This window comes from Ipomoea triloba, chromosome 5 (genome assembly GCF_003576645.1).
Source record: "Ipomoea triloba cultivar NCNSP0323 chromosome 5, ASM357664v1".
In the NCBI taxonomy this organism is placed as follows: Eukaryota; Viridiplantae; Streptophyta; class Magnoliopsida; order Solanales; family Convolvulaceae; genus Ipomoea; species Ipomoea triloba.
The window spans coordinates 28,617,252-28,645,000 of record NC_044920.1 but is presented as its reverse complement, the minus strand read 5'-3'; the positions used below and the strand labels follow the sequence as shown (position 1 = coordinate 28,645,000).

At 35.4% G+C, this 27,749-nt stretch overlaps 4 protein-coding genes across 5 annotated transcripts; 2 read left to right on the top strand and 2 right to left on the bottom strand.

The window, feature by feature from the left end:
- Nucleotides 1-5,888: 5,888 nt before the first annotated feature.
- LOC116018698 lies at nt 5,889-8,282 on the top strand. Its single transcript, XM_031258662.1, has 3 exons — nt 5,889-6,484; nt 6,872-7,109; nt 7,804-8,282. The coding sequence occupies exons 1-3, from the start codon at nt 6,161-6,163 to the stop codon at nt 7,932-7,934; spliced, it is 693 nt and encodes a 230-aa protein (XP_031114522.1). The 5' UTR covers nt 5,889-6,160; the 3' UTR covers nt 7,935-8,282.
- Nucleotides 8,283-9,156: 874 nt separating this feature from the next.
- On the top strand, nt 9,157-15,487 carry LOC116019765 (WD repeat-containing protein 3). Its single transcript, XM_031260094.1, has 13 exons — nt 9,157-9,335; nt 9,486-9,740; nt 10,240-10,455; nt 10,566-11,654; nt 11,947-12,069; nt 12,260-12,441; nt 12,545-12,776; nt 13,031-13,240; nt 13,486-13,614; nt 13,881-13,949; nt 14,475-14,597; nt 14,842-14,892; nt 14,982-15,487. Exons 2-13 carry the CDS (start codon nt 9,501-9,503, stop codon nt 15,147-15,149), a joined length of 2,832 nt encoding a protein of 943 aa, XP_031115954.1. The 5' UTR covers nt 9,157-9,335; nt 9,486-9,500; the 3' UTR covers nt 15,150-15,487.
- A 58-nt stretch (nt 15,488-15,545) lies between these two features.
- LOC116019763 (importin-5-like) lies at nt 15,546-20,705 on the bottom strand. 2 transcript variants are annotated; one of them, XM_031260086.1, is made up of 19 exons: nt 19,451-20,705; nt 19,160-19,363; nt 18,802-18,906; nt 18,595-18,660; nt 18,313-18,477; nt 18,145-18,210; nt 17,955-18,067; nt 17,733-17,847; nt 17,588-17,657; nt 17,384-17,511; nt 17,237-17,293; nt 16,978-17,154; nt 16,802-16,885; nt 16,551-16,703; nt 16,392-16,458; nt 16,170-16,306; nt 15,987-16,078; nt 15,838-15,904; nt 15,546-15,738 (listed from the first exon to the last, which is right to left on the bottom strand). In XM_031260086.1, the coding sequence occupies exons 1-19, from the start codon at nt 20,678-20,680 to the stop codon at nt 15,574-15,576; spliced, it is 3,261 nt and encodes a 1,086-aa protein (XP_031115946.1). In that variant the 5' UTR covers nt 20,681-20,705; the 3' UTR covers nt 15,546-15,573. The 2 variants fall into 2 exon arrangements, with proteins under 2 accessions (XP_031115946.1, XP_031115948.1); XM_031260088.1 differs by lacking the exon at nt 18,145-18,210.
- Nucleotides 20,706-21,465: 760 nt separating this feature from the next.
- LOC116019761 (importin-5-like) lies at nt 21,466-26,893 on the bottom strand. The gene is made up of 19 exons (XM_031260084.1): nt 25,598-26,893; nt 25,315-25,518; nt 24,965-25,069; nt 24,791-24,856; nt 24,510-24,668; nt 24,333-24,404; nt 24,140-24,255; nt 23,818-23,926; nt 23,673-23,742; nt 23,409-23,536; nt 23,266-23,322; nt 22,996-23,172; nt 22,816-22,899; nt 22,548-22,700; nt 22,412-22,481; nt 22,191-22,327; nt 22,026-22,117; nt 21,880-21,946; nt 21,466-21,801 (listed from the first exon to the last, which is right to left on the bottom strand). Exons 1-19 carry the CDS (start codon nt 26,852-26,854, stop codon nt 21,610-21,612), a joined length of 3,315 nt encoding a protein of 1,104 aa, XP_031115944.1. The 5' UTR covers nt 26,855-26,893; the 3' UTR covers nt 21,466-21,609.
- Nucleotides 26,894-27,749: the final 856 nt, after the last annotated feature.

Sequence of the window (27,749 nt, the reverse complement as noted above, 5' to 3'; positions counted from 1 at the left end):
AAATCATATATGGAATTGCAATTCCGTGGAGTTTGGTAGGAAACTAAGAAGGAAATTACAATTCCATCCTACCAAACACCCCAACATGGAAAGGGAAAAATATGATAATGACTAAATGCCCTTGATTGTTAGTATTATTATTACTATATAATAACATTTTAGTTTTTATATCACTTATTCCCTTCTCATTGTCAGTAATTCTATTCCTCCTTAACAAACAATGTGATTTGAATTGTTACGTACTTTATTCTAATCTTATTCTTTCGGTGAATTTATTTCTTACCAAATGCGTAGTAGCTCTTACTCTTAGATAAGTCGAGCAACTTGCATGTTATTCTTCCCTTCCTTATTTATCAGATTGTTTAAACTTGTGAATTTGACTTGTATATTGTATAAATAATTTATTAGTCTAACGCCCAAAAGTGAAAGATATGAGATTGCCATTAATATACGTAGTACTTATGAAATTCATTTATTATATGGAATAATTTTATTAAATTTGGTCCAATAAAAGGCAAAATGATCAAAGTGATAATAATAATAATGCCAATAGTTGCATGAAGAGGTATCAAACTTGATAGCAGAGTACACGTAACTTAGTTAATTGGGATGACCAAAGAAAATGATAGGACTTGTAAAAGTTGTTCTACAAGATTTTTTTCCTTCTTGATAAAAGTAAGGAAACTTTATGGAGAAAGTGTGTAAATGGAATGAAGAACGTACGAGGACTTGCAGGACGTGCTAGGGCTCGTTTAAGATAATAAATTAAATTACTACGGAATATTTTCTTTAAGCAGTACTGACTTTGTTAAATTGTAGTATCTGTTCATCCATACTTTCTTAACCTATTGAAGATTGAGTCATTACATGCAACTTAAATTACTAAGCTCGGACCCACCCCTTTCATATGTAGGTGCAACCGGGTACCAATAGACAATTGGCTCTTATTAAACTGTCTAATTACTTTTAAAAAGAGTTTCAATAAAATATAATAACAACGGAACAAATCTATTAGGAGATACGGAGTATTAATTGTTTTTTAGTTCCCGAATCTTATGGAAATTAATGAAATTGATAATAAATACTCCGTAATTACATTTGAAACATTAAATACTGTTAACTTTTTTTTTTTAGCTATGATTAACATTAACCATAGCCCATACCCCATGCATAGGGCTGGCATTTATTAATTACAGTGCTTTTCATCTACCCACAATAATTTCCAGGCTTTTTACTGAAAAAGCAAAGCTAATAATTTTGTGTCGTAAATCTGGAAACCATGCCCTGCTAGTGGACAGTCTTGTTTTGCATGTTAATCATTAACATTAAAATTTTATATATTTAAAAATTATCCAACTAATTAAGCCTCAATGTTAAAACTAAAAATTAAATCTGGCAGGTTTGCCCATGAGCTTATGGTCAAGTGATATGTAAAGACTCTCCTAATGAAAAGGTAATAAGATCAAGCTTCAATAGATTTTGTGCGCATAGTCGAAAATATGTATAATAGTAATCATAACAAAAGCGGATCATGATCTACCGTGCATTGTAAATCCTAATCCAAAAATAACATTCAGATTATGTATCTATAATTGACACATTATGTACCAGCAGTAATATGTGTTAGCAGTTATCAAATTATTTGTTTACATGTACAGAAACTGTTAACTATAAGTACACAATATGTTAATTGAATGTATCAAGATTTACGGTGAAATATCAATCGTGGTACATGGTATAACAATTGAACAAAAGTGTAGGTTTAGATTTAATATAATAAAAGGACAGTCCATGGGGGTACGTGTCACAATTAAATTCTCTCAACCTCGGCATGGGTAGAGAATGAATGTCTTCGTCAGTCCTCTTAATGAGGACTAATTTTTCTAATATTTGAATACTCATCATGAAATCTCTAGTCATTTCAGCATAATTTGTCCTTACTCATTAAAGAGTGTTGTAATCTAGTGACTCAATTTCAAATTTCAATTATTACATTTGTTATTTGTTTATTTATTAAAATTGTTATGACAAAAATATTGTAAAAATAATAATAGGTTAGTTCATTCAGACTTCAGATTACCTCAAGTTGAAAATTTTAAACATTTATCACCTATCCTATCCATCATGGATTGAGTATCCACTTCAGTATTACTAATATGTTTTCAAAGTGATTAAATACTTCTTAATTAGTTGTCATATGCCAATTATATATATATATATATATATATATATATATATTGTTAGGGTACAGTTCTTGTATAACAAACTCAACACAATCCTAACTCAATGTGGTAGCTCAAGTGGCAAGTGAGCTCTCTTTGTGGAGAGGAATTTCGAGAAAACTCGGGTTCAATTCTCAAAGCGACAATTCTCCTTGGGCCAGCTCCTGTGCCTTTCGAAGTAATTTTGGATAAAAGACCCAAAGAACTCCACACAATTAAATTTAGAAAGTACTTTTAATAACATTCTCAATCTAAAAGTTGAGGATTGATCATTTAAAAATATCATAATTACATAAACAGTGGGATTTTGCTAGTGAAAGAGAAGCCTAGTAGTGAAAAAAGATTGAGATTTGAAGCAGCACAGTAGAGTAAATGAGCTCCACCTCTTAAAAGTTCTAAATTATTAGGAGATAAATTGTAGGGTAAAAATGATCGCAAATCCCCTATTTAAAACACAAATTGAAAGAAATGAGTATTAAGAAAATGGAGGGTAAAAAACAAGGTGAAAGAAAGGGAGAAAAACACTGTTTTTTCTCACTACTATACTTTCAGCTCCTAGAGTAAATTACGTACTATAATAGCCAAAAAGGCTGCAAAAATTTAATTAAGAAAAAAATTTTGACCTACAAAGAGAAGGCTGCCACGCCTGAGCATATGTAAAAAGTGCTTCTTTTTGACAAAGCCATAAATGGAGGCATGGCCGCATGGATCTTACAAATTTCATTGACTATACTACTCATAGTAAATTGATTCAAGACAAATCTCAAACAGCTTTCCACATAGATTGACAACTCAAAAAATAATGCCAAAATTTTAATTGCTTCATACTCCAATATCACCCTATCTTCAAACTCTATTCTTTTCTTAACACACCCATGAAACAAAAGAAACTCATTAATAAACAACCGACTTACTATTAAAACACTCGGTTTAACATAGTAAAAGTTGGTGTAGTTGATACATCAAAGTTCCTTTGTGTGCATGGTCATGGTCAAGCTAGTTAGCAGTTAACACCAGCCAATACCTAAGGGTGAAAATTTGACATAAAAGGTTGTTCAAATTTAGAGTGATCCTATCCTTGATTCATTTGCAGATATGTTCAAAGTCATAATTCCACACTAGTGTCCATCTATTTTTAATTTTTATATGATAAGAAAGGAAGAAGAAATCCAGAATGAGACCTTTATATAATAAGTTTGGAAAATGAATGAAGCCCATCAGAGAAAGAAAACAACTTTGGCCCATGTATTAATTTAGAAAAACTCTTAGCTATGAGAAATAATCAAGGCCGAATATAGTCGCAAAGGAAATCAATTATTAAAAAAAAATACAAATTTGGGTAGAAAATATGAGTTGTTTCTCTCTTTTGGGTGTGTGACAAGTTTCCGCTAAAAGCCTTCTGGTTGGTACTTTTATATTTTATTAACTTAATTAATTTCGATTAATTGTTTATATTTTTTATTCAAATAGTTTATGTTTACTCTTCTTTTCCACAAAAAAATTGTACATTATCTATAAAAGGTTGCATATAAATTTTTGTTGACCGAATTGCACTCAATTTGTTAAGTAACACTAACAGCAAGTTTGACCTATTTTGTCAATTAATAAGACATTTTAATATGATCTCGTGATTATTTTGGCAAGTCATTTTATTATCCAAAATAGTATTATAGAGAATAAGATATTTCCTTTATAAGGAAATAGTAATTTATTGAAGAGTCTGGTATTAGATTATTCTTGAATTATCATAATATTTTTTTTGTAATGTATAAATTATTGTTATTATTAGTACTATTGTGTGTGTGGAAGCTCCGAGCTCCTATGATTCTATATTTCTATGAGAATCACTCTCCATGTTAAAACGTGTAGTTTAATTTGGACGATTAAAAACAAATGATGCACGGTTGTGATTAAATCAACAAATCTACTTAGATTAAGTAAATTAGAATGATAAAATAGTAAAGAATAGTTGTCAAATGGCAAATTAGTATTCCAAACAATAACCAACCCCCTCAAATTAAAAAAGGAAAACACTTCATCCGCATGGGTCTGTTTACTAACAGAAAACTGTTTTCTGTTTTCTGTTTTTCAATTTTTCAGTTTTCATCATCTGTTTTTCATTCTCTATTTTCTGTTTAGAAAACTTGTTTACTAACACTTATTTTTTAAAATTAACGTTATAAAAATAACAATAAGTTTAATTTGGAGTTATTTTTAGACCTTATATTTAAAATATTTTAAAATATATTTGGTTTAAATAGAATAAATAAATAAATAAATAAATAAATATATATATATATATATATATATATATATATATATATATATATATATATATATATATATATATATATATATATATTTCTTTGAAGTCCAATATATGTAATAAAAAAAATTACATTTGATATCCGGACCAAATTTATATATGTATATAACATAAATAAAAATATTTGAACCAATAACCTATTAAGTTCACACAAAATTTAGTTTAGATAATATTAATATTTTTTGAGCTAATATTTAAAATATGTTTGGATATATTCATTTGAATGACATGTATGTAATATATAATTTTTATTTTGAATTCTAATATAGTAATATATGTGTGAAATTTCGATATCTGATATCTGGACCAAAACCAATAATCAATTGAGTTCAATCAAAATATAAAGCGTGGTATAGATCTCAATTTTTAATTTACATAATGTGAATGATGTATAATTTTAAGCATAATCAAATAAGTTATGTTTAAATAAATAATGTAAATAGAAAAGATAGAAGATAATGATAAGTAAAAGAAGACGATAATAAATGTAATCATAGTAATGAATAAATATGTAAGTAGATAATTGTGAGAATATGGTTATAATGACATATAGTCTAATAGATTATATATGATTCTGTTTTCCATTTATGTTATAGTGTTTCAGTTTTCTAGAAAACTGGAAAATTATAGAAAACTGAAAAATTATTCCTGATTTCAAAATGAAAACTGTGATAGTAAACATGTTTTCTGTTTTTCAATTTTCAAAATTTCCAGAAAATTAGAGAAAATTTCCTGTTAGTAAACGCACTAGATTTCCAAAACTTGTTTATTCTCTAACAATATTGATGAAAACATGCATGCAATTATTTTTAATTACTAATATTAACACATACGCCTATAAGTAAAATACAATACTCTACTTCAAGAAAAACCCTAACTGCACTATAATGCACCACAATTACAATACCGTTGCACTAGTACTATAACACCGATGCACAAATACTACAACTACAAGTCGTAGCAACCACCGCAACACACACAAAATTGACAACTGCCATACTATCACATAATACACACATTTACTACTAGCAATCCACAACATTTACTCTGTGAGTGCACAAATATGTATAACATATTAACATAGTCCTATGCTATGTAACCTCACATAATAAGCAATGATACCTAATCAATGCACAACTCACAATCTTATGATACACCCATTCTTAAAATAACAGATTTATCAATAAATCTAATCAAAATCATACTCTTAACTAAAAAAAAAAATCAGTTTGCAAATTGGACCGGAACGGTTCGGATCCGGCCCCAATTGCATTGTAATCGGTTCGATTTGAAGTGAACCGTGTCTATGTTGCGACTGGTTATGGTTATGGATATGAGATTTGACGATTTTTTGGGAGAAGAAGACGATTTGACGATTTTTTGTTCAGTAATACTCCGTATCTCAGCGGTGAAATGGTGATTGGGACGGAATCTGAAAGAAGAAGCTATTCCGTATTCAATACAATGCCGACATGAAGCCAATGCCTCCACCTTCTCAGCTGCTGCCACGTGCCTCCGATGCCCTCTCACATCACTTTCACAAAAGCCTGATTTCCTTAGCAATTCCCAGTATTTTCAAGATTCAACATCACTGTTAATCTTCCATTGTTGAATGGCTCAGATGGCGGAGCCCGACAGCTCTAACGGCGTCTACGTTGAACCGGAGGCGATCGGTGACGGTGAAGACTCCTCCGATTTCACAAACCCTAAACAGACCCCTCCTGCACCAGAGATCACTCTTCGCCTCCTTCTGAATCGTATTGCTGCGGCGGTTTTCTTCTCGGATCCGGATACACCCGGCCCGCTTCTGCACCGCCTCAAGGTCTCCCTCTCCGAAAACATCCCGTTGCTTCGTGAAGCTTCGCAAAATACTGCTCGCAATGTTTACACCTGGACTCGCCAGGGCAGCCCATTTCGTGCCCTTCTCGTTGCTTCTGTGAGTTCATCTCGGATTCCTCCTTTTAACTTTTGTTTTGTTTTGTTCGTAGTTATTTTTATATTGAACTATGTGTTAATCGGGTGTTGTTGATTTTTATCTGGTTAAATAGAAGTCTACAATTGGAGTTTAATCAGCTACTAATTATTAATCTTGTGTGAACCTGTATCTGAACTATGATGCTTTGCCTTCATGGTCTGATTGGTTATAGATTTTTTTTTTTTTTTATTTGATTCTGAGAATTCCATTATGATTAGTAGTTTCTCTGTAATTTTGTGTAAACTTTAGAGTGTGGCTCAAAATGATGGAAGGGGGAGGGGGTTCAATTGTACTGTAACCCAAAATAAGGTTATCTCAGTACTCTTTTTATCCATGCTTACTTTGCAGGTCGGGACTATTGCTCTTCTTGCATTGACAGGATTGCTAACTTTTATGGTTTTCTTTGTCCTGGCAACTATCAATGCTATTGTGGTCTCTCTTCTCATGTCTTTAGCAGCAGCAGGGGGATTCTTGGCTATTTTCTTTGCCTGTTTAACAGGCATTTACATTGGGGCATTATCATTAGCAGTATTTGTCATTTCAACTACAACAATTTCAGCAATAGTTGTGGCCTTCATAGCTACAGGTTGATGATTTCAAGTCTTCATTACCTTTTTTCTGCTATATTGTGTTTTTTGGCAATTTTCTGCTATATTCTAATGTTTTCCTCTACAGTAAGCTTTTTGACCCCTTTATTCTGATTTCTGATGTTTATGGCTCTGTCTAGTTTTTGATATTCTAAATTTCCGAGTTTGTATTTGTTAGTCTGTTAGGGTTATAACACCATTGTAAAGCCAGAGAAGAATATGTTAGTGGAAGTGCAAAAATAGCTCCTAGTTTTCATTTCTCGTGTTGATGTTGGTGAATGCATGAGGATGATGGCAGTCACCAATAAGGCAATAACCATGACATAATCATTAAATTTGCATTAGGGTAAAAGAGAATTGGGAGTGGGTTGCCGGAGGAAAGGGTGAGAAGGAGAGGGTGAAGTCAAAGGATAATGAAAAGTGAGTGAACCTAGTGCTCGATGTTGCTGTGCGGCAAACTATGTGGTCATGCAGCACTTCTGCAGTTCTGCCTCACTTGATATTCTGAATTACAATTTATTTTTACGGTGTGGGTATATCTTAACTTCTATGAGTTCTATCTAGTAGAGTTTCTTGTACTTGAAGAAGCTGGAGATTGCTGACCTTAATGTATTGGTAGTAGTGTAAATGGAGGTAGACATACGTATGATGACTGATTTTTATTTTTTATTTGTTTTTTACTTTGCGGTCCAGGTTGGATTGGATTCTTCTTTACTGTGTGGCTGGTAATGACAAAGAGCTTCTCTCTTGCAAAACATACAATGAACGTGACCGGATCAGCACTTTCTGCTTATTCCTCTGCTCGACATGCAAAGAATGAATGAATCAAACAAATAATCCAACAGCAGGGTGATTACATAAGTTACTGTCACGAGCTTCCTCTATCAGATTTGTGTATACACTTGAGTGCTCGTTAATAAAGTATATGCATAGCTAGACTTGAGATTATTTTCTATGTGTATGTATATTTGGGAGTAGCCTAGATTAGGTGTGAATGCTTGGGTTGTGTGTGATACTGTGATGTATAAAGCTTGCTAGTGGAGTTTTATCATTCTAAATTTTCAGGTCTGTAAGTGGCCATCAGGTATACAATGACATAAAGATCAGACTGTCAATGGTGAAATTGCCTTTTCATGGCTCTGGAGTTTATAAAAAGGTTTTTTGTTTTTGTTTTTGTTTTGTTTTGTTTTTTTTTTTTGGGGCACCCTCCCTAAAAGCTGAGGTGCTTGATTTTGAGGTTGAAATTTATGGGTGATTTAATAGGCTGGAATTATGAGTGAGGTTTAGTTGTGTTTATTGGCCTGAATCAAATCTGGAATTTACTCTTTATCCATTGATCTCTTATCCAGTGGAAAGGACAATGATATTGATATCAACTCATGAAAAAAGTTGCTTGCTTTACAATTATCATGAATTGTTGTTACATAATGTGACAAATTTTGTATGGAAACGCAGTTACTTTAAAACTTGTGAAGTTTAAACGGTCACAAATAAGATTAATTTTACTGTAAGGAAAACCTTTCTTGCAAAAGAAATACTACGTAGTATTGAAGAATTAAAAAAAAATTATATTAAATTGAATGTACAATATATTAATTTTTTTATCTTACTATAAAGAATTCGAATTCACTTTCACCTGACCAAAATTGAGAGTGAACTCCACATATATTTATACTACAAAATAATCACTCAAATGCCTTGTTTTTTTTTTTATTAAAAATTTTCAACATTCACTTGTTATATATAATTATTAAATAAGACATGTTGTAAATTAATAACTTTGCTAGCAAAATTCCCTACCTTAAGGTAAACTTACATAGGAATATAAGAGTGTGAAGTTATTCATGTTTTATTTTAATTCACTTGATAAATACTCAAATTTAGTTATATTATTTATTGGTTGGAAAGAAATGATTGAGTGTGTGAAATATGATTATTGTATTATTGTATTTGAATAATAATATATACACATAGTTATCAATTTATGATAAAAATTTAAAAAATAGACTAAAACGAAACCCTAAGTCCCTAACATCCTAAAACCCTAAACCCTAAAATCATAATTCCTGATTGCCTTCTCCTCTATCATATCCGCAGAGGCGCAGCCCAAACCCGAAAATCGCACAGCGGGCACCGCCTCAATCACTTAATAGAACATAGCTTCATACTTTGTCAATTTTCGGGTTTTCAGTGGATTCTGATCCTGCCTTTTCACTCTGTTTGCGGTGATTTTTCACTCTGTTGATTTTTTTTAAAATAATTTTGAAATTTCTGTATGAGGATTGCAATGTGAATCTTTGTTAAATGTTGTTACTGAACATCTTATAAAAATTAATTCTTTCTTATTCTGTTTTACGGTTTGATTTCTGCATTAGTGGCTGCTGTGACCAATGGTGAAGGCATACCTCCGATACGAGCCTGCAGTGACATTTGGGGTGATAGCATCCATTGAGTCAAATATCACCTATGAAAGCTCCGGAAAACACCTTTTAGCGGCAGCACTGGAGAAGGTTGGTGTTTGGCACACGCGGCAAGGCATCTGCACCAAATCCTTAGCTCCTTCGCCTTCGTCCTCTTCGAAAGGGCCATCCCTTGCCGTTACCTCCATTGCAGCATCACCTTCAACTTTTGTTAGTCTTACATCTTTTGCAGCTTGAGTATCTTTTTCAATTTCACTTGTCAATCTTACTGCTTAATTATGTTGTATAGTAACTGTTATAAAGTTTCTAGCTTTATAGACTTTGATAGTTGGACTTTAGTATGTCTAGACATCGAGTTCTATTATTTTTTGGAAACAAAAATAGTAACTAAACATATATATGGAGTATATAGTATGTATTCTGTTGTCATAGGCTTGGAGAGTTTTTGTTGGTTATAGTGTTTGGTTTACTATTCTCTAGGCCACATATGTACTTTGAAAGTGAAGAAATTTTTAATTTGTTTGGCTTTTCATTTCTAGTTATTCAATTAACTATACAAAGGAGCAAGCTTTAGATTTTTATGGTATCAATGTTCTATATCATGCTTTGTTTCTCTACCCTGTGCTCTGTAATAAATAGAAACATTCTGAAATTTGAAGCTTTTTTTTTTTTTTTAATGGTTTGGTAGTGATAATGATGATTGTTGCAGATTGCGAGTGGTTATGCCGATGGGAGTATAAGAATATGGGATTGTGATAAAGGAGCTTGTGAAACCAGCTTAAATGGGCATAAAGGAGCTGTAACTGCTCTTCGCTACAATAAAATTGGATCTCTTCTTGCATCAGGGAGCAAAGATAATGATGTAATCTTATGGGATGTAGTTGGTGAGGCTGGGTTATTTAGACTTCGTGGACATCGTGACCAGGTTCATTTGCCAACATTTGATAAAGATGGTGCAATTTATTTGTTTTCTCTTTCATCATATGCAACTTGTGATTGTTGAAACTCTCCTTTCAATTTCCCTTTGTAATACAGGTCACAGATGTTCTTTTCTTGGATTCTGGGAAAAAATTGGTCAGTTCTTCTAAGGACAAGTTTTTGAGAGTATGGGACCTTGACACTCAGCACTGCATGCAGATTATTAGTGGCCATCATACTGAGATTTGGTCTATAGATGTTGACCCTGAAGAAAAATATCTGGTTACTGGGTCTGCAGATCCAGAGCTACGATTTTATACAATTAAGCATGATGTTGCTGCTGATAATCCTGTAGCTGACACTTCTACGACTCAAAGCAAATGGGAATTCCTGCAGCCATTTGGTGAAATTCAACGACAGAGCAAGGACAGGGTTGCTACTGTAAGGTTCAACAAGCCAGGAAATCTACTGGCTTGTCAACATGCTGGAAAGACTGTAGAGATATTCCGCGTGCTGGATGAATCTGAATCTAAGCGCAAAGCGAAAAGAAGAATCAATAGAAAGGAGAAAAAAATATTAAAAGGGGGGGTCGCACCAGATGAAAATGGAGATGCAAATGTTGGAATTCAGGAAGAAGGCAAGAATCCTGTTATTACTGTCCTTGATGTTTTTAAGCTTCTACAGACTCTGCGAGCTGGAAAGAAAATATGCTCAATTTCTTTTTGCCCAGTTGCTTCTAAGGGGTCCCTGGCTACTTTGGCATTGTCTTTGAACAATAATTCGTTAGAATTTTATGCAATTGAAAGTGAAACAGCAACCAAAACTAGTAGTATTGAGCTCCAAGGGCATCGTTCTGATGTGAGAAGTGTCACTCTTAGTTCTGATAACACTCTTTTAATGTCAACTAGTCATAGTGAAATTAAAATATGGAACCCTAGTACTGGTTCATGCCTCCGTACTATTGAATCTGGATATGGATTATGTGGTCTATTTCTTCCTGGCAACAAATATGCAGTTATTGGTACAAAAGGTGGAACTTTAGAGATTATTGATGTTAGGAGTGGTACTTGTATTGATGTGGTGGAAGCTCATGGCGGTTCAGTTCAATCTATTGCTGCAACTTCAGATGGAACTGGTTTTGTTACTGGTAGTGCCGACCATGACATTAAATTCTGGGAGTTACAGACTACACAAAAGCCTGGTCAGGTGTGTTACATTATCATACATAAATCTTTGCTTTGTTATATAGATGTGCATGCAACCAGAATTAAAATAGAAAAGATAATAGAGTAGCAAAAACAGTATAGTGGGAAGTGTTAATGGAATTTTATAGTGTTCCTCATAACTGCCCCTACCACCGCCCCTGCTTCCCCAAAAAATAGCTGCCCTCCACTTCATAGTAGTTTTGCTATATAAACTCTATTCCAGTTCTAAATACACTACTAAAGAAAAGAAACTTGTGTGCAATCTAAACCTAATGCGGGTGTTTTATTTTCAGGAGTCTAAGCATATTACTGCCTCTCCTGTGAGGAATTTGAAAATGAATGATGATGTTCTTGTTGTTGTTGTGAGCCCTGATGGTAAATACATTGCTGCTGCACTTTTGGATAGCACAGTCAAGGTTGGATGTAGTTCAGTTTCGAATTTTAATTTTTGAAAAGGAACTAATTTAATAAAGATATATGCATTTTTTGTCTATTTCTTTATTAAAAATGAAACTCCTATTCCTGAACAAGTACTACAACGCTTCTTGATCATACTACATTCCTAACTCTAACTAATCCTTGATGTGTGACTGTAAACATTTTCAGGTGTTCTTCATGGATTCTCTCAAATTTTTTCTTTCATTATATGGCCACAAGTTACCTGTGCTATGTATGGATATTTCTTCTGATGGAGATTTACTTGTTAGTGGCTCGGCTGACAAAAATTTGAAGATTTGGGGTTTGGATTTTGGGGACTGTCATAAATCCATGTTTGCTCATGCTGATAGGTGCATGCCTACATCACAGATTTCTTTGATTTGTAATTATTTTTCTAACTTGAAATATGTATGAGCAAATAAGTGTTGATGAATACATATCTTTTCTTTGCAGTGTCATGGGTGTGAAGTTTGTGCGCAATACTCACTATATGTTTAGTGTGGGTAAAGATCGTGTTGTGAAATACTGGGATGCTGACAAATTTGAGTTGCTTTTAACACTTGAAAGTCACCATGCTGAAATATGGTGTCTAGCCATTAGCAATCGTGGGGATTTTTTTGTAACAGGTTCCCATGACCGTTCCATACGCCGCTGGGATCGTACTGAAGAACCATTTTTCATTGAGGTATTGCATATTCTTATCTGTTACTCTACATTTGTCATTTGATGTATATTGAAACAATATAATATGGCATCTGCCAATGACCTTGACTATAATTGGCCAAGGTGAAGCCTCTTAGACCTAAGGTTTGGTATTGAAATCTCCCATATCCCTCTGATGTATGATAAACATATATTATATGCAAATTATTGATTGTACTCCAACTAATATTTATCTAAAAGGGATGAATATTTGTGTAATTGTGTTCAAATTTGCAGGAAGAGAAAGAGAAAAGGTTGGAGGAGATGTTTGAATCTGACATTGACAATGCATTAGAGAATAGATATGCACCGAAGGACGAGCTTCCAGAGGAGGGTGCTGTGGCATTGGCAGGAAAGAGGACTCAAGAAACTCTCACTGCAACAGACTCCATTATTGAAGCATTAGACATGGCAGAAGTAGAAGCAAAGCGCATTGTTGAACATGAGGTTAGTGGTGTGCTTTGTCACCAGAAGTTCCATTTCTGTTGCATGTAGAGACTTATGATCTGACGTTGTAAAATCTGAAGGAAATCTGAATCACCCTTCAGTCAAAACCAATCCCCTTTTAAATCTTTAAAAATCAGTAATTTTGTTGTTTTTCTCCTTCTGTGGTGAGTAGGTGTGGAAGTGTCACTTAATTGCTTTAGTATTTGGCTGTTTATAATTGACACCTTTCCTTTCTCAACTTTTAGGAGGAGAAATCAAAAGGCAAAATTGTTGATTTCCAGCCAAATATCCTTATGCTTGGGCTATCTCCATCTTCTTATGTTCTTCGTGCAGTTTCAAATGTCCACACTAATGATTTGGAGCAAACCTTACTGGTAAGTGGGTCAGGTTATAATCATATTTTAGATTTATTTGGGGGTTCTCTCATGTTAAAACTTTTAAAAATGGAAAACTCTATAGTTGTTTATTCATTGTTATCCATAATTTCACTTGGGCAAGATATGTGAATGCGGTGCCATTATCTCCCCTTCTCCCTGATTGCTTATTTAACAATAAGTTGCAATTTCTTAAAGGAAAAAATTCAAAAAAACCAAAAAGAAAGTGAAACTTGGCTTTCTAAAAAAGAACTATATTTTTGCAGGCACTGCCATTCTCTGATGCACTGAAGCTTTTGTCTTACTTGAAGGATTGGGCCTCTATACCTGATAAGGTACATTTCTGATTTCACATTTTCATGGACGGCCCATGCAAAATCTTCTATATGGATTGTTACATGAATAGAAAAAATAAATCTCCATTTCTGTTTACTATTGATGAAATATAGAAATGCAAGGCCTAAACTTAGGGCTATGCTAGTGTTTTTATATTTCAACAACTATTAAGTTAGATAAATTTCTGCCCCACATTGGACCTACTTATTATTCGTGACATTGTCACATGGATGTCATGTCATTTCTAGTATTCCAGTGAAACCGGTTGTTTAGGCTTTTGCTTCCATTATTATTATGCATCTTATAATCGGAGTGTCGTCTTTATGTGATTATTATATATGCATTCATTAGCTCCTTATCGCCTTCATTACCCATTTAGTTCTAAATGCTCAAGTATAATAGCATTTATGGCTAAAGATCTTGGGGAAACAGGATGAAGTCCGTAATAGTGTCTTTTCCACTATTTCTGCTTTTTTCTTCTCCTGCCTTCATTTGGCAATATTCTCCTTTCAATGTCTTGGCAGGTGGAGCTTGTATGCAGGATGACCACCGTGTTGTTACAACTGCATCATAACCAGCTTGTTTCGACTGTCTCTGCTAGACCGCTACTAACCCTTCTAAAAGAAGTAATCCCTGCAAGAGTCAAGGTAACTATTGGATCTTTTTCTACAGTTTTTCTGAGCAACTTTTCTGTGAGATCTCAAGGGTGTTTCAGTTTTGTGTCTTCTCAAGTTTGCATTAATTTTTCTAATTCTCCTATTAAAACAATGCACCCTCTTAACATGCATGAGTGAACCTCCATACACATGTAATTGTTTCTAAAGTGAAAGTGAGAATCTGCTTTGGGTTAAACAAATGCACTTCAATGAGTTAATTTCTGAATTGGTATAGGAATGCAAAGATACACTTGGCTTCAATCTGGCGGCGATGGATCATCTCAAGGTAAGCAATCAAAAAAATTGGTATTGTGCCTTTGTTTTCACATCAATCTGGAAGAAGCTTGACACTCTTTTGTTCCTTATCTCACTCAGCAAATGATGGCTTTAAAGTCAGATGCACTCTTCCAGGATGCAAAAACTAAACTATTGGAAATACGTTCTCGGAACACAAAACGCATTGAAGCCAGGACAGAACTAAAGGACGAGAAAAGGAAAAAGAAGAAGCAGAAGAAGTCTGATGGAGGACATGTTTGGTCCTGAATCCTGACATGCATTGAGAAACTATGTCTGCAATCGAGCACTCTTAACAATTTTGACTATTTGAGCTTTTAGTGGATTGGAGGCACGAGCATAGTTATTAGTTTTGTTTGAATGTTGTAAATAGAGGGTTGAAATGAATGTGGAGAATTAGCCTTCACTTTCACCATCTGAGTTATATATTGGATTGGCATTCTGGAAAAGAGAAGCTATATGAATGCCTGTCCTATTTTCTGAAGAAAATGAGGTTGGTTTGTTGTCAAAACATGAGCCTCTTAAATCTTTCCTATTTTAAAATGTCCTTTTGATTGAGATTGATATATAAAATCCTTGTTTTTTTACTATATATTCCAAATCTCTTTATCATGTCTTGTTCATTCCTCATGATTCTCTTGCTGTATTTTCTCATGCTTGAATTGCCATATGATCATGATGACAAGCAGCAGCTGTACAATGTGTTCTGCAGAGTTGGGGGCAATGATTTACATATGCCTATAAACTTGTCTGCTAATTTCTGCTTCAACATCTTCAACTGTTGAATCATCATGCTCCGGGTTTCTTCTGTTGCAAAATTGTTTCCAGCCCAAAGAACCTAAGCAAAGCAGAAGAAGAAGAAACATCATCCATCCATGTTAATACAACAAAAATAATGGAGAAGAGAGTGAAAGCAATGGTGAAATTTTGACCTCACCTCAGCCATAATTGTAATTATTCTGCTAATGTAACCATCTTCAGGACCAGTAACCCTAGTCTCTGGCCTGAAAGTGAAACCAGGATGAGTCAAAAATTGAAATGGTGTTGTGTTCCTAATTGGTGAATGAGCCCAGGAAGTATACTCACTTGTCAACCATGGAACAAAGCAGTCCATGGGCAGCTTTGGCTTCATCAAAATTACATTTCAATGGCAAATGGAAGAGCCAAAGCTCTATATTCTGCATATCAATTCAACAAGTCTGAGATGCCTAACATCCAAAGTTCATGAATCGGTTTCCCAGTTTCCACATCTCGTGATGCCTAGCATACCTCGTACGAGTTAATTTCTTCACACAGGAAGAAACAGACTTTCCCATAAGCACAAACAGCAGCATCTTTAGCCATGAAGTGCTCTAGGCCACTTCCCTCACTGTGCTGAAATATATCTTCTAGACTGGACAGTCCATCTGCAAATGGCTTGCTGGCATTTCACACCAGAAAAACGTACAAACAAAACAAAACGAACAAAGACATACTATTTGAGCGAGCTACCTTGGAGATGCTGCTTAAACACTTCTCTACCAAACTCAACAAATATACCAATTGCACAGGCAGCAATCTGCAGATGGAATTGAAAATATCTGAGCATAAGTGGAAACGCAACCTTCATTTGTGTGGACGCGATAACTAATGAAGCGAGTAAGCAGAAACCTGTCGAGTGTCTGGATTTGTGTCCTTGCAAGCTTTGAACAGGAATGGAATGATTACCGCATAGTGCCTTAAACCTTGTTCTCCGCATTGCTCTGCGATGTCACTAAAAATGCTCAACGCCATTCTTCTTTTTTCTAGTGTTGCACTCTTTGCCTGCAAATACATACGTAAGAAACATTAGTCATATTCTGACAGGAACGTTGCATAATCATAATATGATATGTTAAGTGAATAGCAAAGAAGTAACATACCCACATATGTTTTACAAAGTAAATTTGAAGAACGAGATTCTGAGCAGAGAGCCTTTTTATCAAAAGTTGAAAGCAAATGCGAACCTGTCTCAAAATATTTATGAAAAACAAAAGAAGTTTCATACTAGTGACCATAAAATAGTAAAAAGCTCAAAGGGAGGTAAAACAACACTTGCTTCTCTGCAAACATTTTCCTCATCCTGAATTTCTTCCTTGAGCAGCTCAGGCTTCTGAAAGATTAAGCTATTCTGTACTATATATTCTCTTCCTGCTTTCCGGTGGAAGCATGCTGAGAGAACCTGTGATAGGCTCTCAACAGTTTCTGTATCATCTGGTATCCAAGTATTAGCAATCTGAAATGCGAAATCATATCAACATTACTAGTATTTCAGAAAATTAATTACTTTTAATTTTTAAAAATGAAAGATGAAGAACCTGAAAGCCTTGATTCAATGCCGCCAAAATTTGCACTTGAGTTTTTATGCCTGATGCCTATGAGAATTAATTTCATTTATACTATAAAGGAATAAACCAGTTTTATTTCCATAAATAAATTTCAGAATGAAGCATGAGATAATTTACCTCTAAGGATTCTAGCAAAGCTGGGGTTATGGTCTTAGATAAAGCATCAATTGGAGAATCTAAAAAGCCCGGAATAAGAAGCTTGTTTTCCATAGCAATAGCAGCTGATTGCAACAGTAATGGCATAACTACAGAGTTTAAACACAGAAATATTAGACCTTTTGTAAAGCTCATAATTTGTGATTAGGAAACACCAGAGGTTACCTGATATTGCAGCTATTCTAACTTGTTCATCGAATTTAAAATTGACAAGTGGAAGTACAGCGTTTAAAACCTGCATTAGTTAATAAATCCACAGATTATGTTTGTTTCCCTGAGACTCCATTCTATTGCTAAGAATATTGACAACCTCCTGAATCCACAAATGCAGTCCTCCTTTGATATGAGCAGCAAAGCAGCCTAACGTTTTACAAGCCAATAATATCTCCTTCAAGACAATGCTTCTTAGCTCATTCTCGCTATTCCTGCTCCAGAAGATGTGTAAGCATTCAGAAATCGTTACACCATTGACATTCTTTCCATACATCACATAGTAAACATTTAAATTTAACATTAAACAAAAAGTTCCAACCGATCATCAGCCACTAGGGAATGGAGCTCAGCTGACTTTATCAGCTGTGGCATAGAAGCACTTAGGTAAGGACGAAAGTCCTCCCCTAAAGATGTGCATAATCGACCCCATGCCTGCAGACATAGTACATACGTAAGAGTGTGGTGGTACAGGGCAGTCCAAAACCATATAAAATATTGTATTAACATACTTGGAGCAAATAACTTGTCACCTGACTACAATTATATTCTTGTAATGAGACAAGAACTTTAACAATCTTGCAAGACAGAGCATAAGAGGGACCAATAAGACCTCATTAGCATGAATAACCAAAAGGATTAATTTAGCTTATTGGAAACACAAAGTTATATATAGTCACCTCTTCAACATCAGCAGAGAATACACTTTTTCCCACAGCCACTGCAACCAAAGTGATGCACTCTAGGGTTTTGGCAACTAGCATGCAATTGGAATTTTCTTTTGCAGTTATTAATGTATATTTTAGGTAGGATAAAACCGTGGCATAGAATGGTTGAAAATCATCCTGCAAATTCACACGATCGATGAGATCAGTTACTGGCTAAGTTATAGTAGGACAAAACAATCCTTAATTGTGAAAGACGAGATCAAATTAAGTCCAGAAATAAAAAATGGAAGTTACCTTGGTTGAATCAGCTAATGAGGCTAAGGCTTTCAAAGCTGTTTCTTTCAAAACTGTCTTTTCATTCTGGACTAGAAACAAAGAAGTGTTTTAGCAATTCAAATCACAAATGACAACTTAAAAGGTTGCATGTCTAACTGATATGTGTTCATAAGCGTATTTTCATCAGTTTACTGTATCTATATGACTAATATGAGTGTTACATACCTGCAGGAATATAAACAATTTGCTAATTATTTCTTTAAGGTATGATTTCAATATATTTGAACAACAATTCTGGCTGAAACTTGTCAATGCTGATGCTGCATGTATCTAAATAAAAAGGAATATAACAATATTAATTAATTAATTAACAATATAAAAAGGAATATTTTCTGTGAAGTGAAAGAAGATATGTCTCATAGAAGCTAAACAAACAAATGCATCCTGAAAACTTATACTGCAAGTATACAAAAATGTATTTATTTGCAAATCAACACAGAGATTCCATGAGCCTTTATACTTCAAGGGACATAGTGTTCAAAATACAAATGTAGTCTGGGATTGCCGAAATCACAATTACTACCTGCACTCTGGGATTGCCGAAATCATCCATGGCATCTGATAAAGCAAGAATAACCTGTCGATGACATTGTTCTTGAAAAAAGGGACTTAAGGACTTTGAGAATTTGCGAATTGCATGGAGAGTTGCCAAGCGCACTCGAGGGTGCTCATCATGAACTAGTTCCATTATTTTTTCCACGGAATGTTCCAGGTTTTGTACTAACATCTGATTCAAAAAGCATCAATAATGAATCATGAACTTAACTAACAAGGGAATCTAACTATCTAAGTAATAACAGTGCCACTCTTTTACCTTTGAACAGCCTGATGCAATTAGGCCCAAGGCAGTAACTGCAGCATAGCGCTTTTTCCAATCATCATCTTCAAAGAAACCTGGGAGCATATCACGAGAATTGGGCAAAATTACATCTCCCCCCAGTGCAATTGCCAGCCTGCTTAAAGCCTCCTCAGCATAACAGGATATACTCATTTTGCCTTCTGCTTCCATATCATCAGCATTTTCTTCCACCATCCAAGAAATGTCATCCTTAACACACATCAGCATTCGAAGCAACTGTGCGAGCAACTCTTCAATTAGATTACTGGGCAGCTTCTGAATCATTTCATAACCTTCATCTCCTCCCTCAGCCACTGTGACCAAGAACTCTACTGCTAATTTCCTCGTTTTCTCTTCCAAACCGGTATCACTCACTATCTTAAGCATTGCCTCTACCATGGACTTAATATGAACCGCCAAGAACCATGGTTTTCCTCTGGCCAACACAACCATTTCATCAAGCACGCTACAAGCAAGATCTTGATCACCAAAAATAACATCCCCCAATACGCTGATCATTCCAGTTAACAGACCGTAATACTCATAATAATCATTGGGAATAGCTAAATACACTATCAACTTCACTGCAGCACCAACGGCTGCGCTTCTGAGCCTGGTATCTCCAGAGCCCTGATCCATTAAGCGCTGAAACACTAAATTCAAAATATCGGCATAGTCATAAAAAAATCTACAGTATTTTGGAATCAGTATGTTGAGCAAGATAACAGAGGCCGGATTTGTAAGAGTGAAGTCCGGAGAACATAGCCATTGGAACATTGATACGAGCAATTCGGGCCAGCCGGGCTTGGGAAAAAACAGAGCGGCCAATTTGGAAACACAGGTGCAGTGAATTTTAAGGGCCTCCCAATCCTCTTCATCCCTGAGGAGCTGGATAAAGAAAGTCTTGAATTTTGTATGGAACATTGGGTGGACTAGGAGGAGCCAATTGTTGTCTAGAAATCGGGAGAAGAGGGTAGAGCAGCGAATTCTGATTTGGGGATTAGGGTTGGAGTTGATGGCGAAAGCGAGCTTGTTAGAAAGAGCATTGGGAAACTCCTTCATGGCGGCATTGAAGAGGGAATCGGCGGGGCGGCGTACGGCTTCGTCGTCAGAGAAGAGATTATTGAGGAAGTGGAAGAAAGGGTTTGAGTCATCTTCGTCTAAGAGTGTTTTGATTTGGGAGTGAGAAGAAGATGGAGACGCCATTAGAAGAGAAGAAGTGAAGAACAATCACTGAATGATACACAGAAAGAAAAGAGACAGAATCTATCAACGGCCATTTTAACCGCCAAGAATTTTTTTTTTTTTTATTTTTTTTTATTTTTTAAACCAATAAGTATATGATTTTAAAAAAAAAAAATTATCAATGAACTTTCTTTCTATTTAAAATCTTTTTTTCTTAAAGGAAAAATGATAGTTGTACTCTATTAGTCATACTCATATTCTAGATTTAATTTATTAATTATTGCAATATACAAGTTTTTTTTTTATTTTATGTAATTATGTGTAAAAATACTAAAATGGTAGTTTTAACCCACCACTAACCATTTTTGTTGATATTAACAATACATTTTTAATTTATCGTTTTGTATTAATTAACCGCTAAGGTTGACAGATTCATTTTTTTTGCCAGCTAAAATTTAAAATTATTTTAATTTTCAAATTCACTAAATACTACAGAGTACTATTGTTTCCATCATTTTATGGCATTATTTATTTAGTTATAAGTTGTTTATACCATATTGGGCAATATTGTGCACTATTTATGTATTCCTTACAAAAATAATACGGAGTAATCTATATTTATAAATAAAATCAGTACTAATTATAAACTCATTATATAATGTTAAGACATTATTCTATGCATGAAGTACATATCATAACTAGTAGTATATTACGTGTCCTGTATTATATATTATGATAATGTGAACCTGACATACAAAAATCCTAATTTAATATATTAACTACATACTAAATAATAATATGCACTATTGAGTAATAGACTTGTATTTATTTTCGAAAGAAGTATACTAATTTTGAATATTCAAAGAGGTAATGAATGATCAATAAGAACACAGATATGTCATCTTTTGAAGTCTGATTCATGTACAGAGGGTTTAGGGTATTCAATTCTACTAAGCATTGCATGCATGTTCTCCGGTCAGCTGTATTTCCAAGTAGGTGCGCAATGTGTTCTGCAGACCCGGAGGCAATGCTTTACATATGGCTACAAATTTGTCTCCCAGTTTCTGACTGAACATCCTCAACTGTTCAGTCATCTTAATCTTGGTTTCTTCCGTGGCTATATTTCCTCCAAACCACAGAACCTAGGGAAAACCATGTTAATATATACAACAAAAATAATGGTGAAGAGAGTGAAAGGAATGGTGAGATTTTGACCTCACCTCGGCCATAATTGTAATTATTCTGCTAATGTAACTATCTTCAGGGCCAGTAACCCTAGTCTCTGGGCTGAAAGTGAAACCAGGATGAGTCAAAAATTGAAGAAACATGTTCCTAATTGGTGAATGAGCCCAGGAAGTGTACTCACTTGTCAACCATGGAACAAAGCAGTCCATGGGCAGCTTTGGCTTCGTCGAAATTACATTTCAATGGCAAATGGAAGAGCCACAGATCTATATTCTGCATGCATTCAAAGTTGATTAATCGGTTTTTCCAGTTTTGACATCTTGTAATGGCTAGCTAGCTTGCTTACCTGGTACGAGTCAATTTCTTCACAAAAGAAGAAACAGAGTTTCCCATAAGCACAAACAGCAGCATCTTTTGCCATGGAGTGATCTAGGCCACCTTCACTAGGGTGCTGAAATATAGCTTCCAGACTAGAGAGTCCATCTGCAAGAGTAGTTGGAATGTTGCAGGTTCACAGCACAAAAGCATATAAACGAAACAAATGAACAGACATACTATTTGAGTTACCTTGAATATGCTCCTTAAACGCTTCTCTATCATCAAACTCAGCATATATACCAATTGCAGAGGCAGCGATCTGCAGATGGAAAGTAAGTGGAAACATAACCTTTATTTGTAACTAAAGAAGCGTGTAAACAGAAACCTGTTGAATGTCTGGATTTGTATTATTGCAATCTTCGAACAGTAACGGAATATATTCTGGATATAGCCTTAAACCATGTTCTCTGCATAGCTCTGCAATGTCACTAAAAATGTTCAAGGCCATTCTTCTTTCTTCAGGTGTAATATCCTTTTCCTGCAAAAACATGACTAAGAAACATTACTCAAATTCTCACAGGAATATGATTATGATATGATACTCGCAGCAAGGAAATTAAGAGTGAATTGCAAGTTGCAAGGATGTGACATACCCACATTCGTTCTACATAAAGAACTGTAGGGATGAGGTTTCGAGCATAGAGCCTTTTTAACAAAATTTGCACACAAATACGAACCTGTTTCAAAATATTTATGAAAAACAAAGAAATTTCATACTAGTGGCCAAAAAATAATTGCAGATAATTCAGCTCAAAAGGAAGTAAAACACTTGCTTCTCTGAAAAACTTTTGCTCCTCCTGAATTTCCTCCTTGACCACTTCAGGCTTCCTAACGTCTAATCTATACTTTGCCATATTTTCCCTTTCCTTTTTCCTGGTGAAGCATGCTGAGAGAACCTTCAATATGGTGTCAATAATTTCTTTCTGATCAGGTGCCCAAGTACTAGCAATCTGAAAAGGAATTTGAAAAATATAAGATGCACTAGTATAGTATTTCAAGAACATTAATTAATTAGTGTTTAAAATGAAGGAGAAAGAACCTGCCTGCATGGTTTCATTCAATGCCACCAATGCTTGCACTTGAACTTTTATGGTTGGTGCCTATGAGAAGCAATTTGATGTATACTTTAAAGGAACAAACCAGTTTTATGTCTATTAATAAATTTCAGTTTCAGAAGCAAGCTTACCAATAAGGCTTCACCCAAAGCTGGGATTATCATCTTTGCTAAATCAATGATTGGAGAATCTAAAAATCGTGGAATAGGAAGCTCGTTTTCCACAGCATTAGCAGCTGATCGCAACAGCAATGGCATTACTACAATACCAATACAGTGTTTAAACATAGAATGATTAGACCTTATATAACTACAGAGTTTGAACACAGAATGATTAGACCTTATATAAATCTCATAATCGGTGATTAGGAGGACTTAGGAAACAACAAAGCTTACCTGATATTGCAGCTACTCTAACTTTTTCATCAAATTTAAAATTGACGAGTTCAATTACAACATATAAAACCTGCATTAGTCAATAAATTCACAGATTATTTTTGTTTCTCTGAGACTCCATTCTATAGCCAAGAATATTGACAACCTCTTCAATCCACAAATGCAGTCCTCCTTTGATATGAACAGCAAAGCAGCTTATTATATTACAGGCCCACAACATCTCCTTCAAGATAATGCTTTTTTCCTTGAAATTCCTATCAGAAGATGTGTATATTACCAAAAGAATAAAGACAGTTTCCAGCCATTAAAGCATATGAAAAAGTTGGAAAAACATATTTCAACTCATGTTCTAAACCTTTTTTATACAGACAAATAGTAAACCTTACACACCATGTTCTAAACTAGGACATCCTTTCCACACATCACATGTAAAACATTTAAATTTAACATTAAGAAAAAGTTCCAACCCTAAATTATCCTTTAGGTGTTCTTCCCGTTCAGCTGACTTTATCAGTAGAGGCATAGAAGCATTCAGGTAAGGACGGAAGTCCTCCCCAAAAGATTTGCATATTCTCCCCCATGCCTGCGGACATAGTACATATGTAAGAGTGTGGTGGTTCAGTGCAGACCAAGACCAAATAAAATATTGCATAAACATACTTGGAGCAAATAACATATCACTTGACCATCCATATCATCACGTTTATGTATTGAGCGAAGAACGTTAACAATCTTGCAAGACATAACATTAGGGACAATAGGATCTCATTAGCATAGCATGAATAACCAAAAGGAATAATTTAGCTTACAGGAAACACAAATTTATATATAGTCAACCTTTTCAACATCAGTAGAGGATACAGCTTTTCCCACAGCCATTGCAACCGAAGTGATGCACTCTAGGGTTTTGGCAACTAGCATGAAATTGGAAGTTTCTTTTCTTAATATAACTTTTAGGTAGGGCATAACCATGGGATAGAATGGTTGAAAATCATCCTGCATATTCACACAATCAATGAGACTAGTTACTGTCTGCTAAGTTTTAGTAGGACACAACAATCCTTAATATTGTGAAAGATGAGATCAAATTAAGTCCTGAAATAAATTGTGGAAGTTACCTTGGTTGAATCAGCTAATGAGGATAACCCACTCAAAGCTGTTTCTTTCAATAATGTCTTCCCTGCCTGGACTAGAAAAAATGTGTTTTAACAATTCAAATTACAAATGGATGACAACTTAAAAAGCTGCATCTCTAACCAATATATGTGCATAAGCAATTGAATGCCACATACCTGCAGGAGCATAAGCAGTTTGCTAATAATTTCTTTCAGGTGTGGTTTCAATATATTTGAACAGCAATTCTTGCAGAAATTTGACATTGTCCATGCTGCATATGTCTAAATAAAAAAAGGAAGACAACAATATAAATTAATTATTACTTGCACAGGATTTAATAGGAAAAAGTGGGGAAGTAAAGAAAAAGAAAGCTTATATTTGCAAATCAACACAGACTGAAATAGCAAATTTTCTGTGTTAGAAGCTAAACACACAAATGCATCCTGAAAACGCAAATCAACACAGAGAACCCATGAACCTTAATGCTTTAAAACAACAAATTTAGTGAGAGCGAAATCACAATTACCTGCACTCTGGGGTTGCCAAAATCATCCATGCCTTGTAATAAAGCAGGAATAACTTGTTCATGACACTGTTCTTGAAAATAGGGACTCAGGTACTTTGAGAATTCAGAAATTGCATAGATAGCTGCCCAGCGCACGCGAGGGTGCTTATCACGAACTAGTGCCATTTTTTTTTCCACAGATTCTTCCAGGTATTGCACTAACATCTGATTTAAAAAAGCACACCAATAAATGAACCATGAACTTAACTAACAAGGGAATCTAGTCTAAGTAATAAGAGGTTACCTCTGAGCACCCTGATGCAACTAAGCCAAGGGACACTACTGCAGCATAGCGCTTTTTCCAATCAGCATCTTTAAAGAAACCTGGGAGCAAATCAGGAGAATTGCGCACAACTACATCTCCACCCAGCACTATCGCCAGTCTGCTCAAAGCATCCTCAGCATAACAGCACATAGTCATTTTGCCTACATCCCTATCATAAACATCTGCTTCGTTCCAAGAAGCGTCGTCATCCTCAACGCACATCAGCATTTGAAGCAACTGTGTGAGCAACTTTTCAATTACATTACCGGGCAGACTCTGAATCATTCCCTTACCTTCATCTCCGCCCTCACCCACTGCAATGAAGAAGTTAACTGCTAGTTGCCTCATATTTTCGTTCGAATTCGAATTAGTATGGCTCGCTATCTTAAGCATTGCCTCTGCCAATTTTGTCATATGAACAAGTGTGAAAAACCTTGGTTTTGCTTTGGCCAAGATAGTCATTGCATCAAGCGCCTTACATGCAAGATCTTGATCATAAACAGCACCCCCCAATACGCTGATCATTCCGGGCAGCAGACCATAATACTGGTTATCTTCACAGCCCTCATAATTTGAAGGAGTAGCTAAGTACAAAATAAACTTGGCTGCGGCACCAACAGTGGCGATTCTGGCTGTGTTATCTTCACAGCCCTCATCCATTAACCGCTGAAACCCTAAACTTATAGGATCGGCATAGGGACTAAAAGTATTAGGGCATTCTGGAATTAGTTCGTACAGCAAAACAACAGTGGCCAATCTTGTAAGCGTTGAGTTCGGAGAAGATAACCATTCCAACATCAATACCAGCAATTCCGGCCAATCTTCCTTGGGAAGAAGCCGAGCGGCGATGCTTGAAACGCAGGTGCAGTGAATCTTGAGGACCTCCCATTCCTCCTCATCCTGGAGGAGCTGGAGAAAGAAGTCCTTGAGTCTTTGATTGATCATCTGGTGGAGGAAGGGCGATTTTACGGCAAGAAAACGGGAGAAGAGAGTAGAACAGCGCATTCTGGTTTGGGTATCAGGGCTAATGTTGATAGCTAGGGCGAGCTTGTTAGAAAGAGCATTCGGATACTCGTCCATGGCGGCTTCGTAGAGGGAATCGGCGGGGTCGCTGAGGGATTCGTCCTCTGAGAAGAGATAATCGACGAAGTCGAAGAATCCGTCTCGGTTATCTTCTCGCAATAGTTCTCTGATTTGGGTGAGAGTTGGATTCTGTTCAGAAGTAGACGGATCCATGAGAAAGAATTAGCGGAGGTTCTTGGAGCAATGGAGAAATGACACACAAAAAGGAGGAGAGATTGAAAGTTGGGTTTTGGCGGGAGGTTATATATGTAAGCACATTTAAGCATGTTATATATGGCAATAAACATAAACCAACTAACCTTCACTCCAGCTTTATTTTCTTGATTGCTTGTGTCCTTTGTGTTAAACACGAGTCTAACTCACTTTTTTTGAAAACCAAACAATCACGACTTATATTAAATCATCAAAATAAATCGAAATACAATCAGGAGGGATAACATCCCAAAAACCAAGGACAGAAGAAGAACCAGTCGCCCGTGCAAGCACATGAGCTACATGATTCGCTGACCTCTTGACATGGCGAACAACAATGTTCCCGTTGTCATTAGCAATTAACCGACATTGCTTTACGATAAGACCAACATAGGAAAAGTCCTGACTAACAGAATTAAAACTAGAGCAAAAAATTTAAACAGTCAGACTAAACATATCACATTATTTAAATAACGACTCTTAATCCAGGTAAGTGCTTCCTTCACAGCCATGGACTCGGCAACATATGGATCCCGAGGACATTGGAGATGACCCCCGTAAGCCGCAACAAAATTCCCTTCATTGGAGGTAAAATATTTTTAACACAACGCCATAAAAAATTACGCACCTTTGGTGGGATTTTACTACTCCATAATTTTCTCCACTCCCGAAAGCCAAACCCACTGATCAAGAGTATTGCGAACCAACAATTTGTAGCCATGCTTGACAGTATACTGGCCTTTGAGATCACCTTTCCAGTACCAAGCATCAGGATGCGCAGGTGACACCGGAGTATTCACGATTCTGGGAATGTCCTCAACATCAAAAATATCATGAAGTAGCTCATAGTCCCAGC